This window comes from Eptatretus burgeri, chromosome 17 (assembly GCF_056783735.1).
Source record: "Eptatretus burgeri isolate ZD-2024b chromosome 17, Ebu_testis_v1, whole genome shotgun sequence".
NCBI classification, from domain to species: Eukaryota; Metazoa; Chordata; class Myxini; order Myxiniformes; family Myxinidae; genus Eptatretus; species Eptatretus burgeri.
The window spans coordinates 23,374,952-23,393,030 of record NC_140977.1 but is presented as its reverse complement, the minus strand read 5'-3'; the positions used below and the strand labels follow the sequence as shown (position 1 = coordinate 23,393,030).

At 45.7% G+C, this 18,079-nt stretch overlaps 1 protein-coding gene across 2 annotated transcripts in view; it reads right to left on the bottom strand.

Moving 5' to 3' along the window:
* Positions 1–18,079, bottom strand: part of SMCHD1 (structural maintenance of chromosomes flexible hinge domain containing 1) — a 209,871-nt gene that overhangs the window by 171,971 nt on the left and 19,821 nt on the right. For both annotated transcript variants that reach the window (XM_085861237.1, XM_085861236.1), the window contains 2 exons: positions 6,443–6,562; positions 1,097–1,257 (listed from right to left, as the gene is read on the bottom strand). In XM_085861237.1, the coding sequence (XP_085717363.1) occupies positions 1,097–1,257; positions 6,443–6,562 (281 nt within the window). The remainder of the gene's footprint in view (positions 1–1,096; positions 1,258–6,442; positions 6,563–18,079) is intronic.

The window sequence follows — 18,079 nt, the reverse complement described above, 5'->3', positions numbered from 1 at the left end:
TTCCATCTGCCAGGCCAAACCATTTACGTTTTGTATCCCACTGCTGGGCTGGATCTGGATCTGGACCTGAACTAATATCTAAATCGGCTTGCTCTCATCACTGACTCAACTCATCCACTTCGTTTTGTCATAACCCATCCAGAACTTTTTGAAACATCATGCTATACATCGTTTTGGCCCCATTTCTCAATGGTGACAAATCACTTGTGAAAAAAATAAAAACAAATTCTTATCCGGATCCGGATTTGGATCTTCACCAAAATCGAATCAATTAGTCTTCGTCACACACCCAACCTGTCCACCAAGTTTCGTCCGAATCAATACATAACTATTTGAGACATCGTACCACATTGTTGGACCCTGACAGACGCAGAGGAGACGTTCCTGAAAAATGCCGCGAATGTCGGGGCATTGTTTCAATGGGAAAAAGGGGGATAGGTTCGTGGTTCCTAAGGGGGTGGGATTAAAATCGCATGAAGAACCGCAAATACACCTTGAAAACATATACAAAACATATATATACAAAACTTGAAAACAAACAAAAATTAAAAAAAACTGAGAACACGCTAAGGGAAAAGTGCAAAAAAAAAAACACGAATACGCCTCCAAAAAAAAAAAACCTGTGAATACCCAAAGAACCGAGCCACAAATGTAGAAGCAGGTCATTTTATGAAGAGCAAATATGCAGGGTCTGCGAATATCAGGGTATGACAGCATATCGGTTTTTGCCCCATCCCAAATGGTGAAGAATCACTTAAATTCTTGTATCCGGATCCGGATCTTCACAAAAACAGAATCATTTATTCACTGTTACACACCCAACCTCTCCACAAAATTTCAACTGAATCTGTCCACAACTTTTTGAGATATCCTGTTCACAGACAGACAGACAGAGATATGGTGGCGGTAGCAGAAGTGGAAACATAACCTCCGTCCACATTCGGTGGTGGAGGTAATAACCAGTTTTAAAAGGGAGATTCCACTCATGTTTTACAAACTGAGACTTACTCAATCTGACTATTACTTGAATAAAAAAATACCCATATCAGGACAAAGGGTTACAGTATTGAGAACCATGTTGTTATCAGGAGCTTACGCAAGCTGCCGTGTCCACTGGTCAAAGGAGTTCTTGAGGTAGTTGGCATGATTAGGCCTCAGCATTGTCACGACAACGGCAGTAAAGCTCGTACGGGCAGGTTCCTCAGCAATTAGAGTCTGAAGAGCACTCTCATTCCCCACAAGGGAAGAATCACCTGGCTGCCAAATAAAATAAAATAAAAGGGTCTGACAGTGGCATGTTATGTATTATGCAAACAATGTGGAATGAGTCCAAGATCAACAATTTGTAGCATTTAAACTCATTCCTTCCTTTACGCTTCATTTATCATCCAAACACAATACTTCAAAACATATTTATAATTACATTTCCACATCATGTAGATTCCATGGCTGCAATGTATCAATGCTCGATTCAACAAAAGTTGCTCAGAAAACCACTTTTTGACGAATGCACTACATGGCCAAAAGTATGTGGACACCTGCTCGTCCAACATCTCATTCCGAAATCATGGGCATCAATATGGAGTTTGTCCCCCCCCCCCTTGTTGCTACAACAGCCTCCACTCTTCTGGGAAGGCTTTCCACTAGATGTTGGAACATTTCTGCAGGGATTTGCTTCCATTCAGCCACAAGAGCATTAGTGAGGTCGGGCACTGATGTTGGGCGATTAGGTCTGGCTCGCAGTCGGCATTCCAATTCATGCCAAAGGTGTTCGATGGGGTTGAGGTCAGGGCTCCATGCAGGCCGGTCAAGTTCTTCCACACTTATCTTGACAAACTTTCTGCATGGACCTTGCTTTGTGCACGGGGGCATTGTCACGCTGAAACAGGAAAGGGCCTTCCCCAAACTGTTGGCACAAAGTTGGAAGCACAGAATAGTCTCGAATGTCAACGTATGCTGTAGCGTTAAGATTTCCCTTCACTGGAACTAAGGGACCGAGCCCGAACCATGAAAAACAGCCCGAGACCATTATTCCTCCTCCACCAAAAACTTTACAGTTGGCACGATGGATTCGGGCAGGTCGCGTTCTCTTGGCATACGCCGAACACAGATTCGTCAATCAGACTGTCAGATGGTGAAGCGTGATTCATCACTCGAGAGAATGCGTTTCCACTGCTCCAGAGTACAATGGCGGCAAGCTTTACACCACTCCAGCCGACGCTTGGCATTGCACATGGTGATCTTAGGCTTGTGTGCGGCTGCTAAGCCATAGAGAGCTATTATATGAAGCTCTCGACAAAGTGTTTGTGCTGACTTTGCTTCCAGAGGCAGTTTGGAACTCGGTAGTGAGTGTTGCAACCGACAGATACTTTTTTTTCCGCACTACGCGTTTCAGCACACGGCGGTCCCGTTCTGTGAGCTTGTGTGGCCTACTACTTTGCGGCTGAGCTGTTGTTGCTCCAAGACGTTTCCACTTCACAATAACAGCACTTACAGTTGACCGGGGCAGCTCCGACAGGGCAGAAATTTGACTAACTGACTTGTTGGAAAAGGTGGAATCCTATAACGGTTCCACGTTGAAAGTCACTGAGCTCTTCAGTACGGCCCATTATACTGCCTGTGTGCTTTATTTTATATAGCTGGGCTGTGTGCTCGATTTTATACACTGTCAGCATATTTATGTCAGCAATGGGTGTGGCTGGAATAGCCGAATCCACTAATTGGAAGGGGTGTCAGCATACTTTTGGCCACGTAGTGCATATTTAAATGGGAGATTTAAAACAGGAATGCATTTCAGTGCTTGTGCCAACATTTAATAATCATTAATGGTGTCCAAGTCAGATTGAACAATCTCGCAAAATCTTTCATTTGCTGTCCTGGCCACGATGGCCAAATGCTGGTACACGAGTGACAAAGCAACTCCCACCTCATGCTGCTTTGTCACACTCAATAAAAATCGGGGAAATGCCCCTGGGAGCTCACCTGGTAGAATAATGACACCGAGGAGGAAGTCGGAACCAGCAAAATGTACTAATGAACCATTGTTATGGCCCCAATTTTTTAATGTCCTGAACAAACTTTGGTACATCACGGATGATGAAGGTTGTGGTCAAGTTTTATTGAAATTGTGTGTTGTTTCAGAAAAGAAAGCAAATCCATTTTTCTTTTTTGGAGGGGGGGGGCGCGTGGGTCAGAACACCCCCATAATGATCAGATTTTGATGCAGTCAATACACCTTCGTTCATTATCAAACATGAAGCTTGTGGCCAAGTTTCATCAAAATCATGTTTGGTTCAAGTGATAATGACTGAAGTGTTTACAGATTGACTGACTGACTGACTCACTCACTCACCGATGGACACTGCTTGATCACATAAGCTCACCTGACTAAAGTCCAGGTGAGATTATAATGTGTGGGAAATAAAAAACAAAAAAGAAAGTGCCTCTTCAAAGCATTAACTGGACATCAGCTTGGCTGATTTGATGCCCCAAGATTCTTAATGCCATGAACAAACTTGAGTTGCATCATACCATATCAAATTTTAGCCAAGTTTGGTCACAATCCCATCAGCAGTTTCGGAGAAGAAGTCACAAGTGCTTACGGACAGATGGACGGACACTCCCCGGAACTTAAGTTTGCTCCATCATACAATTATGGAACTTTATAAAATATCGAGTAACAAGGCATCATAAATTTCAGCTCCAAATAAATAGAAGAACACTGTGGATGTGCAGGGCAAAGGTGTGCCCTCATATTCCACAGTAGCCCAAACGGGCAGCTGATTTCAAGGTGAATGGAAATCCCTCGACAACCAGGCAGACAAATACAACCGACCTACAAACTGCTGTGGAGGTCAAGGCATTCATCAGGGAAGGTCACAACATTAAGTTTGCCAAAAATATCCACAGAACTTTGAAGTTCTCAAAGCAGCTTTTTCTCTTGCTATAATCTGCTTCAGATCTGCCGACGTTGAGGAAACGACTGAAGCAATCGAGATGTGGCTGAAGGAATAATATGAAAAAATAGGGGCAATTACTCATGGGCGCTCAACTGGTAGCGGCATGGACAACAAATCCAGGGAATGACTGTAAGGCGTGGTTCAACACCCCCCCCCCACACCCAAAAAAAAAGTGACGGAGAAGGTAAATACCTATGGATTTATTTTTAATGCCATGATCAAACTTTGGTACATCACGGGTGAAGGCTGTGGTCAACTTTCAACAAAATCATGCGTGTCGTTTCTGAGATGAGCAAATACCTATTTTGGGAGGCAACCCTCCCCCATCCCCCACCCGGAAAAACTCTATCAAACCCCGATTTCATTAAACAGCATGAACAAACTTTGGTACATCACGGGTGATGAAGGCTGTGGTCAAGTTTCATCAAAATTGAGTGCGTGGCTTTGGAGAACAAAGCAAATATATATTCTTGGAAGCAACCCCCCCCCCCAACCACCGGTAGACCCCTTAAGACTGCCATCCCATAAGCTCCCTGGAACTCCCATAACCGTTCCAGGTGAGCTAAAGACTGACATTTTCCTGGCATTGATATTGTTAATGTTGTGGAAATGGACCTGTGAGGAGAACATCCATGAACATGTCAGAATTCACCAGACAGTTATTTGTTTAGTTTGTGTGGTTAGATCCTGGTCCATTTGTGCAGGGGATTTGGGGGAAATGCATTGTGAGAACAGTCTGTGTACCCGGTGTGATGCCTCCCTATTTGCCACTTTTAATCTCCTCAATCCACCAACAATCTGCTTCACAAAACCTAAATTCAACAACCCCTCTTTCACCTTATCGATCTTTCCTTCAACCCCACAGTCAGTTTATTCTCCTCGTTCGGTACAGTCTGTGTCAATCTACTCACCATTCCAAACTGCATTCCATATTATTCACATTCGAACCAGCAGTTCATCAATCTGTCCATCCCGTATTCCTTGGTCTCCAAGTCACTACAAACCTCTTTCAAATGACCGTACATGCTAATGAATCCCTCGCTGTTGGAAACTATTAATCCTTTGGAACGATCAAATAACCTTCCCCCATTCTTCCTTCCCTGCACTTTCACATTTGTCAAATGAGAAAATGCTTCTCACGTACACAGTACGGAGGAATCATTCAAGTAACTTGGGCGCACGAGCGGTGTGGCCGGGGGTGCACGTTGCCGTCTAAACATGACGCAGGGTTTTTCCACCACCCCTCGCCGGATCCTCACCGTCAGACGTGCACCAGTGGGAAAAGCCGCACTGGATCAAAGGATGCTTGCGTGAACTTTGCTCGATTGGCACACGGCTCAGTTGGAGGCTATTGTGTGCATTCGGGACTCGACCAGAAGACTGCCTGTCTGCTCAGGGAGATCGCCCGCCAGAATGAACTTCGCTGGGTCCAATGTCCTCCGCTGGATGAGGGGAGCATGAGGCGAGGGCACTGTGACGCTGAGAGTACTCAGTACTCCAGCTGCACATACATTCACACTTTTTTTTTCCTTGCTTTCCCTACTAACCACTCAAGCGTCTACTTTGGATGCACAAAAGGCAATCAGCTTTCCTAAGAGAGCCATCAACGATTACCTTCTGGGGACATGATATTGTTCGCACCTCACAGCTTTCCTCGAAGCCTACGCTATCACGATGCTGCACTCTCGACACTCCTACACATATCCTCCCAATAATTTATCCCCACCCTTCCCCAAACCGAATATTTGGACTGACAAAGCCTCGCCTGGTTGTGTGAAGCAAGGGAGTAGTCGTCCCCATAAATCACTCTGCTTCTTTCTCATCATTTTTCTTGTCTCCTTCCGAGAATGAATGATGGCGCCATATCTGTTGTCCAAGAAAGATTCTACAAGGTGAAAACAGAAGTGCTTAGGGATAAAGTGTGCTCTTCTGTGTCTTTTGTCTTCTCTTTCTTGCTTGCGTTTTGGCTCTGTGAAAATATAATAGAAGAGAACTTTTTGCCCCACCGATTGGCTCTGTGATTAGCCAACGCTACACTAACGGTTCAGCTCAGCCGGAATAAGTATTCGGGTGCATGTTGAGGGCGCGGTTCCAAGTTAAGGTCATGAGGTCACCAATATCAGAGGGGGGAGGACTTTGTAAGACCTAATTGTCCCAACTGGAGTCCGCTGTTGCTTAACAAGCCGTCAAGCTGCATAGTTAACCAGGGCCTAGTGGCTGTGGGGTTAGAGGGCAAGTAGCGGGTCAGACAACCATCCCGTGGACTTCGTCCGTACTCAAACCGCGAACCGTAACAATATTAAGAAGGGCAAATGGAGCAAGTGCATTGAAGTCAACAGATACCATCATGAAAATTAAGAGGCTGGCTATTGGACTATTTTGGCTGGCATGTCTTGGACTATTGCGTGCAGCTCGATCCTCAAACATTGTGAACAACCCTCGTAGTGGTGCATTTGGGAAAGGGATAAAGTGCAGAATCATACCTTCCGAGAGGAGATATATCCAGTGTATATTGCCTTTCTATTGTCTTCTTTCTTCTCAAAATCATCCTTGGACAACTCGATCTCATGGACATCCACCGACGCTGTTGGCTTGGTAATCATCTGAACACACACAAATAAACCAGAAGCGCAGCATATTTGGGTGACGAAAACAAAAAGTAGTATAAACTTGTTCCAACGTTGAAAGTTTACACCATGAAAAGCAATAGGTTCTGAGATTTTTAACGATGCTTGCCTTGAACATTTTTATGCCTCTGCAGCCGAAAGCCAGAGGCATGACATTTTTGGATTGTCCATCCATCCGTGAATCCAAAAGTCATTGGATTTTTGTTACCATAGTAACTTGTGAACCACTGAAGGTATTTCAACCAAAACTTGGCACAAGTAGAGACTGTAATGGACAGTTGGACAGATTACATTTTGGTTCAAAAGATCAAAAATCAAACTGAATGTGCTCTTTCATTGAAAATCAATTTGTTACCACAATAACTTGTGACTGTTGGGATTTCAACGAAACTTGGACTGTAATACAAAGATTAATCGATTCCATTTTGGGTTAAACAACAGGTCAAAGGTCATGTGCCCTGTTAAGATCACAACTACAGTTGAAAGCATTTGCTGTTGTCCCTCTATTTTGTCTATCTCATGCACTCCAATATGGACTATAATATTTCTTGTGACCTTAAACTGAGATCAAATGTACCCGGCCGCACAGGAAGGTTGGCATCTCCATCGATACCTTCACATCAATTTATATTTCCTCATTTTCTTTTGAGTTTTTCTACAGGGTCCAAGGCTGATGGAAGAGCTGTAACACATGACGTACACAGATGAAGACAAATACACGAGCATGGGTGAAACTGCAGTTTTGAAAAAAGGAAAGTAATGAGCAAAACGACTCCTTACTCGGCATCCCCAGAAAACTATGAAAAATTTGTCAAAATATGCACTTTGGGGGTGATCCTGTCCATATTGTAACAAAACAACAATACAATGCAATTGAAAGCGATATTAAGGGAAGAATTATTTTTTATTTCACCTGTACATCCATTGCTGGAAAGTATTTTTTTATTTTTCTCCCCCCCCCCCCCAGTTAGTTGGTGCAGCATTCTTTTTTATTTAAATCACAAAATAAATGAACAGTGAATACCAGTATCTTTGCAGGACTTTTAATACAAGTGTTTTAAAAATGCCTGGTGTTAGCTGAAGGTTAGAGCGGTGGGCTTGGGATCCCAGGATCCTCAGTTCAAATCCCATTCAGCTGTTGAATTAATACCGGACGGGGTTGACTCTGCCTGTCATCCTTCCGAGGTCGGCAAAATGAGTACAAGCTGTCGGAGTGGCGACCCGTCCAGGATTGTGCCCAATAGCCAAGGAAACTGCTTAGGCAGCACCAACGCTCTGAACAGTGTATGGTCCCGATGGATGGATGGATGGATGTTTAAAAAAGGGGGAAGGGGGGAGGGGGGAGGTGACAAGCATCATGTAATGGAGCTGTTTACTGGAATCACTCTCACTCTAGTGTAAACCATAGCATTCAGTACACCTTTAACCTCATGGTCATGTAATGGAGCGGCTCACCCTGCTCTCGTGTAAACCAGAGCATTCACTACTCCCCAATGTGTTTTCTGCACATTTCTTTACTTGGCAGATACTGGAGTCGTGAACGCCATTATATCTGCTCAAAAGACCTCGCATGACACATTCCGTTGTGTGCTTGTGGCCATTTTGATTAGATTACATTGCCTGTATCAAGTGGGTTTTCGTTATATCGGATCGTGAGTGCACTTTATTTATTTATTTCTCCGCCCGTCTATCTTTTGTCCAGTGATTCTCTGTTTCCGTCGTCACGTGCCTTCTTATAATAAACTGTTATCACAGGGGTGCAAATTAACATTTTTATCCACCGGCCAGCAGGGCCGGTGACTAGAAAAAGTTACCGGCACAGCAGAATTTCTACCGGCCCGATAAAATAGACAAAAGTCAAAAATTTGATATCAAACACTTTTAATATACTCACATGAGTGAGTTTGATGAGTGAGTTTGATGAGTGAGGTTGATGAGTGAGGTTGATGAGTGAGGTTGATGAGTGAGGTTGATGAGTGAGGTTGATGAGTGAGGTTGATGAGTGAGGTTGATGAGTGAGGTTGGTTGGATGAGGTTAGTTGGATGAGGTTAGTTGGATGAGTGAGCTTGATGAGTGAGGTTGTTGGATGAGTGAGTTTGATGGATGAGGTTGATTGGATGAGTGAGTTTGATGAGTGAGGTTGGTTGGATGAGCGAGTTTAATGGAGGAGGTTGGGTGGATGAGTGAGTTGGATGGATGGATGAGTGAGTTTGATGAGTGGGGTGGGGGTGGGGGGGATGATGCAGGGAGGAGGAGGTTGTGGGTGATGGGGGGGGGGGCAGGGGGATTGTGAGTAGTGCTGGGGAGGGGGAATTTTTGTGGGTGATGGGGTGGTTGTGGGGGTGGTTGTGGCTGATGGACGATGGAGGGGTTGTGGGTGATGGACAATGGTGGGGGTACTACTCATCCACCCAACATCACATATAAACTCACTCATCCACCGAACCTCACCCATCAAACTCATTCATTAACCCAACCTCACCCATCAAACTCATTCATTAACCCAACCTCACCCATCAAACTCATTCATTAACCCAACCTCACCCATCAAACTCACTCATTAACCCAACCTCACCCATCAAACTCACTCATTCACCTAACCTCATCCATCAAACTCACTCATTCACCCAAATTCACTCATTTAACCAACCTGGGCATGAGAAAATGCGTCCAAACCATCAAATCTCGCGCAATCACGCGTGATTTGGAACGAGATGAAAACAGACAAAATGGCCGCCGCAGAATTACGGGTGATTTCTACGGATTTCTGCGGACAAAAACAGTAGTTCTAGTTGAGAAAACTAGTACAAATTGTACAAAATTTCAGGAATCACTGGTGATTCACCAGCCGGGCAGGTAAGGCAGTATTGTGTACCCGCCCAGCACAAAAGTTAGGCGCCATTGGCGACCGGGCGGCCGTTAATTTGCACCCCTGTAGCATATCAGAAACATTTCAGATTTAGCACGTGAGAAACGATTTCAGCACAGCTTTAATGGCAAATCCACAGGGGAGGTTAAAATTGGCAAATTGGCAACATTCTCGACAAAGTGATCAACGAAATTAACAATTCCAAGTACCCCCTCCAGCAGCGGTCAGTAAACACACACCATGCCGCATATGAGGGAAAGTTGCAAGTCGTAATGAACAAATGAGTTTTAAAACATTGATTTTATCTGCATTTGTAACACGAGTCCCTGTGCCTGCTAAACTTTTCTAATCGCCAGTACTCCTCCCCACCCACCCCCCCCCCCCGATGAAACAGAATTGAGAGCCCAATGGATTTATTTATTGTGGTTGTGATGCAGTACAGACATGTTGGGCCACATGGCCTCCTCCTGTGTAAAGGTTCCGAAGATTAATTGGTCTCATATTGATGTGGTCACAAACTTCATCGCGACTAACAGTCAGGTTTTGAATTTTTGTGCAGCAGAATGACGTCGACTTCGTACAATGAAAAGACGACACTCCGGTATTTTCAGTGAAGTTCACGTCAGAGGGAATGGTGATGGGGGTGGGGAGGGGGGGGGATTCTAACAATGGACGCCATTTCCATATTTTCCAAGAGACAGACAAACGTTCTCTTACCTGAACATCTGATCACAGTAATGCGCTTGCGAGCTTTTCTACCCGGCTAACTTTTACAAACATACTGTACCTCATAAAAAAAAACGATCATGGGAGCAATTCACAGAAGCAGGGTCATGATGTCTTAGCATTGCACCATATCCGGATGGAATGGGTTAAGAAACGAATCAGCATATCGGAATAGCACCTCAATTCCCGATAACTGCGACAAGCTTTACTGACGAAGAACATATAGAAACCTCCGTCTGGGTCGTTACAAAAAAAATATGGATTTCTTAATATGCGCAAGGAGTTTCACCAATACAAGAAAACACCAGACTTAATTTCAGACAAGCACAGCCAATGAGTTTGGGGAAAGTCACGTTAATTCCCAAAGCATTCTGGGTACCAGGGACACAATCTTTACGATGTATTTTTCTCTCTGCACTGAGCAGGGCAACTAAGGAAGAAGTTCCTCCTACCCACTCAGGGGAGCCAAATGATTGGGCTTGTCCACACTCTACCTTTAAAGGCTGAGCTTCAAGCAACACGTACCATTTTTAAAGCCTTTGGTATGACCGGCTGGTGTCAAAAATCAAACTACCAACCTCCCAGAATGGAAACTCTGTCTAATCATTAGGCCAACAGAGTTTAGTTACATTAATAAAAGTTTGGCTTCACATATTAGGGAAATTTAACAATCTCTATGCTAAAGTCAGAAAAAGAACTCACGCAGCTTCCAATGCCCATCTGGTCCTGCACAACCAGGTTTCGAAATAAGCGGTGGCACAGTGCCAATGGTAACATGTCAAAATCTTCGATACAAATACAATGCATACTTATGAGAGGTGGGGTGTAATTCCCACTACTTGACCGTGCACTGGCTTGCTACAACAATATGGAACTTCAATATCGAAGCAGGACTGCAAGCTTGCGATGTACATGCTTCACATTGTTGGCCGCATGCTAAATCTACCTAAAGTAGGCATGTGCCGCAGGCATGTGATTGCGCAATAGCCAAATGCACAAGAATATAGTCAGGTTCACACAATTCGTCGACCGAGAATTAACAGGGTCTATCTGACATTTCATTCAAATTTAGAAGAAGTCCATGTAGAAGGGCAACAGAGGAAACTAAGTAAGATTATTTTATGTAACCTTTATATGTACCTGTTATGTAGCACACGATATGAAAATAAAATGTTATGAGATAGTGGCAATTCCACTTTGAATTTTTGATTTCATTTTTCTCAAACTTTAAAAAAAGTGTAGTTGGACCCTGTTAATTCTCGGTCGACGAATTGTTTTATTATTAGGTTCTCCAATGAGTACCAGCATAAATGATTTGGTACTCATGAAAAAAATATTTGGGGTCAGCTTCGAGTGCATTCATCTGCTTTCCCAAGCGCCGCTGCGATTTTTGAAGCGCCTCTCAGAGCGCTGACAGAGAACAAGATTCCTGCAAAGCTTAGAACGTCTGCACCAAAGGAAACACGAACAAACAGCTCTTTTTTTTCATTCCGGATGCCCCTGAAACTCTTCTTCTCAAATCGCTCGCACGTTCTCCTTTGATCTTTTTTATCTTACAAGTCATAAACTTACAATATAACAAAATTATATTGTTATAATTTATAAACTTAATTTTGTAAACTTAAATTTTGAAATCACAGTTCAGTCCTGTCAGACCCCAACATTTGCAGGGAGATGCATTCCTGAAAAATTCCGCGAATGTTGAATCCACAAATGTCAGTGCATCGTTTCAATGGAAACTCGAACAGCACTCTTCGATGTCACGACGTCAACAGATATGCCTCCGCCCACATTATTACATCATTATACATATGAGCACCAAGTGTAATTTAAATCCCTGAACCCAGTTCCAAAACATTAAATAACTCTTGCTGCCAGACAAGTTCGTCTGATCAGGCTAAAATTTAAAACATATATTCCTCCATGACTACTAGATCATAATTGTGAAGTTTCACGTTGATTGATGAAGCGGTTCAAGAAAATGTTTTAAGATTTTCGTTCAATCAAACAAGGCTGCCAGACAATGTGACCTATTAATTATTTGTGAACAACTCGTATCCCCAAGGCTTGGGGAACCATGTGGGTGAACTTTACCCTCGATCTGTCAAGCCGTTCTGGTGAAGAAGGTTTTTAAAGGTTTAATCTTCAAAAAAAAAAAAAAAAAAAAAAAAACTGTTGCCAAACCATGTGACCATCATATGTGGAGAAGTTTTTGTTCCTCATGGATAGGCAGTAATACCTCAATTTTTGCTTCGATCTGTTCAGCCGTTTTGGGGAAGAAGATTTTTTGAAGGTCTTTATGTTTAAAATATATATATATATATATATATATATATATATATATATATATATATATATATATATATATATATATATATATATATATTGTTATGGCTGTGGAAATTCGCAATACACCATAAAGGGTCCTTACATAGTTATGACGCTAAGTTTATGTGCAGATAGTTCCCCACCGTTGTTTAAAGGGAAATTGTGCAATTCATCGGGCTGCGACTCTGAGATTACCGTTTTTCTGTTCTATTGTTATTTTGGACCGTCCGAAGACTTCAAACGAAGGCCCCGTGAAAGACCTACAACGGCGCGCGAGTTTTCCCGCCTTTTTGCGGCGCCGGGGCTGATGGGAGAGGTTGCGAGAGCTCGCTGGCGATTGGTGGAGACGGGGTTTGAGGTGGCCATGAGGAGGAAACGCCCCTTTTCGAGGAGCTTCTCGAAAGGGCTAGAGGAGAGGCGGAGCCAAAAAGGGGTGGAGCAAAGGGGGTGGAGCGAAGGGGAGGAGCCCCACGCTATATAGGGCGGACCGCGTGTGGGCTCGCTCTCTTGGTGGACATCGTGTTTGAGCTCTCTCCTGCCTGGATCATCGCGTTGGATTCCTCCTCTCTCCTGCCTGGATCATCGCGTTGGATTCCTCCTCTCTTTCCTGCCTGGATCATCGCGTTGGATTATTCCTCTCTCCTGCCTGGGACGTCGTGTTTGGACTCTTCGGGCTCTGGATCGTCGAGTTTGGACTCGTCGGGCTCTGGATCGTCGAAGGCTCGTCTCTCCCTCTGGGTGCCAAGTCGTGAGGGTTGCGAGCAGTGGTCCAGGGTCGAGGCGCGCACGAGAGGAGAGTGCCGGAGAGGGCTCGCCGACCGTCGCCCCTCGAGGGGGCAGGTAACCTGCTACGGTCTCGCGGGACCCGGTCGGTCTCCCAGGTCCCGTGTCATAAAGACCCAAGTGGTCCAGCCTGACCCCCTTGTCTGTGAGGGGGTCTTTTCTTTCCATTTCTTTTGCTTTTGTATGACTGCTGTGGCACCGTGTCCCTATAAGTTAGACCTGTGTAAGTGACTGTACATTGCTCGTATTCGGTGGTAACGCTTTTCTTGTATATTGCACGATTCCTTGCTTGTGTTGTGTGTGCAATATGTGCTTTGTAATAAATGTCCTTGTGTGAAATGTATCCCGTTCTTCGTCTCATTCCCCATTGAAAGTGCCATCTTGAATCGCGGAATAAATTAGTAGTGGGTTTTGAAGAAGAGAATCTGATCCGTCGAGGTCGGCGATAACACCGCTCGGTTATCACTGTAGCACGGAACGGACCGCTTTAGTGGTTCGTGTCCTAGGCCGACCTGCGGTGAGGTACGATCGCCCGGTCGACTACTCGCGCAGGTACTTCGGTAGGTCGAATTTGGCGAGCAACCCTATCCTGCGCGGGTGGGCAATTGGCACGATCGTGGTGAGGTTAAATCCCTACCCGTGACTGGTTCCTGGCGGTAGTTCCAGGAGGGTCACGACTGAATTGTCCGTCCGGTGGGCGACGCGGTTGCGATTGGAGTTGCGCGGCCGATCGCATGCCAGGCGGGCCAGAATTCCTCACACTGGTGTCAGGAGTGGGATTCGAATCCACCTTGGTCTCCAACTAAATTCACGGAACCGGATCAGGGGTGAGTGAAGCGACCCTCCGTGTTCCCCAAATTCGAGCAATTTAAAAATTATTATTCCACGGGATAAGATGGAGTTTCAAGGTGAGCGGGTGCTGGGTGGATTAGATATGTGTTGTCATGTAGAATCCATGGCCCGGGACGGTACTTGTTGTAATTTTAATCAATGGGGGAGCTCAACCCCATATACTGAGCACGGACTTTGCCGGCAAACGGAGTCGCATAATGGCGGCACGATCGCACCTCAGCGCAGCACGGAGCGAGCGGCTATTTTTGGCGCAATTAACGGCACGACACGAGGCGAGCGCTCTCAACAACCGTTTCAAACCACGTGGGCATGGCAGGCGAGGAAGGCGGACATTGGCGGGCTTCGGAAACAATGGGAGAGACAATGGAAGGCCGAGCTCGAAGAGCAAAAATGGAGACACGATTTGGCAATAAAAAGAGTAGAGGAACATCTGGAGCGAGAGGTAGGAAGAGGCAAACGGAACAGAAAAAGCCTAGAAGAGAAGGTAAAAAGAGAACGGGAAGATAAGGAACAATTGAAAGAAGAAGCAAGGTTGAAGTATGATGAGATGAGCAGGGAAAGGGATGAGATGTGCAAGAAAAGGAATGAAGAGAGTGAGGAAAAATGGAAAAAAGTTTGAGTTACTGGAACACAAAACCAAAGAGAGAAAATTACAAAACGAGCTGAGAATGTTAAGAGAGGACAGAAAGAGAACAGAGAATGAAATGTTTAGGAACCACACTGTGCAAATCAAACAGTTAGAAGCCAAAGCAAGGTCGGAGTGTGCGGAGATGAGAAAGGAATTAGAAGAGAAAGCTTCTGAGTTCCAGAAATACCAAAACAAAGAGATGGAATTACAAAACGAGTTGAGGATGGTGAGAGAAGAAAGAACGACAGCAGAGAATGAAACGTTAAGGAACCACACTGTACAGATCGAACAGGTGGAAGCGAAGGCCAGACTAAAGAATGAGATGAAAGAAAGAGTAATGAAGGAAGAACGAATGAGGCAGGAGAAGGAAATCGGCCAATTGAAGGAAATAACGAGATTGCAGAATGAAGAACAAGAAAAACAGTGGAATGAAAAACAAAAAGAAGAACAAGACAGGAAAAGGAAATTGGCCAATTGAAGGAAATAACGAGATTGCAGAATGAAGAACAAGAAAGACAGTGGAATAAAAAACACAAAGAAGAATGAATGAGACAGGAGAAGGAAATCAGCCAATTGAAGGAAATAACGAGATTGCAGAATGAAGAACAAGAAAGACAGTGGAATAAAAAACACAAAGAAGAACGAATGAGACAGGAGAAGGAAATCGGCCAATTGAAGGAAATTACGAGATTACAGAATGAGGAACAAGAGAGACAGTGGAATAGAAAACAAAAAGAGTATGAATTTGAAACTGAACGACAAAAGGAAAAAAAATAGGTTGGAGTACGAGGAGAAAGTGAAGGAGCAAGGAATGAAGCAGGAAGGAGAAATCAGTCAATTGAAGGAGACAACGAGATTGGAGAGGGAAGAACAAGAGGAACAGTGGGAGAGAAAACAAAAAGAACATTAATTTAAAGTTAACCAATTCGAGGAGAAAGCAGAATTGACGCCCACGGAGATTGAAAAACTCCGGAGGGAGAACGAAGAACTCAGAAAGTTCCGAGAGGAGGAACGGCTCAAAAGGAGCCAGGAAATGGAACAGCGCAATAAGGTGGGGTGTGTGATATCACCACGAGGAACAATGTCGGTGGTGCAGGACTTGATCGACACCACTCGTCGGATGAAGGAACAGTTAGGACCTACCCTAATAAAGGAGACAAACAAGAATGGAAAAGAGGGAAGTAACAGGGACAACAAAGGAAATAGAAGGATTGCCAGAGACACGGGAGATGGGTAGGACGAGACACGAGGTGACAGAAATAAAGACGACGGCAGAAATAATTAAAGAGACGACGGAAGTAACAGACGCGGGAGATGGGAACGGTAGAGGAGAGACCACGATAAAGACAGGGTTAAAGGAACAGAACACACACACACACACACACACACACACGGAGGTAGTGGAGGACAATGGGGGCGAGATGGCAGAACGTGTGGGGACCCAGTGCAAGCAGCTGGATAGCCTCCTTCAGGAACGGAGGCAGACGCTATTCTCCCTTGAAGCTGGTCACGACCATGTGGGTCCGGTCGTGCTTCGCGGAGTTGAGAGGGCGAGTGCTGCGAACGGGTGCACACGAAGCTTGGGGGGTATGGAGGCCCCGGGAGCCCGAGAGGTGACCTGATTCCCCAGTGTGATTGTCCCGGTGTGTGTGGTGAAAGGTGTGAGCGTGCCCCCGTGTGTGAGTGGTGTGGTCACGAGTGTGCCAGAGTGCGTGCTTCCCAGTGTGCCGTGTGTGAAAGAAGCACGGTGAGTGAGAGGGACAGCGTGTGTGAGGTCACTGTGTGTAAGGGAGATGACGGTGGGCATGCGCGAACATGCAGCCGCGTCTCCCGGTGTGAGTGTAATGGCACGGTGTGCGAGTCTCGTGACACAGGAGTGCGTGTGTGCAATGGAGCTTGAGCACGAGAGTGCGACGGAGACGACGGCGACAGATGGACAAGGGCCGGGTAGCAGCCGGAGCCATTTTGAGTACCGTGCCGGGTTTACCCAGCGGCGAGCGCGAGGTTCGGGCCGTGCAGCGCACGAGGCCGCCACGTGCGCACTTGCGGGAGTGAAGCCCGGTCCGTAAACGCCAGCGGTGGATGTTGCCGATCCCGCGGAGAGGCAAAAGGTAGGCTGGATACACATTTGGACCGGATGGGTTCTCCACACGAGCACGTGTGAAGCTCCAGCGGGCAGAGCACATGTGTTTGCGTGGGGAACCCCTCAAAATGCAAGGCTTGTTTTTTTTTTGATGCGCAGGCTGCAAGTTGCCGTGCTGGTGAAGCGCAGTTGAAAAAAAAAAAGGCAAGCCTCGCTTCGGGTGAACAGGATTCCTGGGCAAGGGGTGGAAGACCCCCCTGCCAAGGCACAGGATACAACTAGTTAAGGGGATGGGTTAGTTTAGTTAGACCGACTTCATGGGGCAGGGGTAAGTCCTCATGGAGCCTGTGGAATGGATTAGTTAGAGGGATATTAGTTCAGATTTAGGAAATGGGAATTTTTGGGATTTTCGGAGACATGGACAGACTGTGGATGTGTAGAGGGGATGTAGTTTAGCTACGCAGTGTTAAAAGGAACGTGCCGTAGTTTAAGGGACGACGTGGGAGCACGAGGTAGTTGAGGGGATGTAGTGAGCAGGATGGCAGAAATCAGTGATGTGTGAGTTGAGAAGTGTGGGAAGGAAACATGTTGATTGAGTAAGGCAAACGGGTCTGTATGTATGGAGTGACTGTGGAATGCATGGTTCGATGAGTGATTTGGGGGAGGAGTGATTCCCACCCAAGGGACCCCGGGGTCAGTGTAAGGTGAGTTAGCTGGGTTAGTCTTGGGGACTAGTACTTGGGGAGAACTTACAAACGATGGCGCACGAAAATGCGACGACTCGGGACGAGTCTGTAAAAATGGGAGGGAGTAGTGTTACAGCTGTGGAAATTCGCAATATACCATAAAGGGTCCGCAGATCAGTTATGATGCAAAGTTTATGTGCAGATAGTTCCCCACCGTTGTTCAAAGGGATTTCGTGTGATTAATTGGGCTGCGACTCTTTGAGATAGCCGTTTTTCTGTTCTATCGTTATTTTGGACCGTCCGAAGACTGCAAACGAAGGCCCCGTGAAAGGCCTACAACGGCGCGTGAGTTTTCCCGCCTTTTTTGCGGCACCAGGGCTGACCGGGGAGGCTGCGAGTGCTCGCTGGCGATTGGTGGAGACGGGGTGTGAGGCGCCCGCGCTATATAGGGCGGACCGCGCGAGGGCTCGCTCTCCTGCCTGGATCATCGCGTTGGATTCCTCCTCTCTCCTGCCTGGATCATCGCGTTGGATTCCT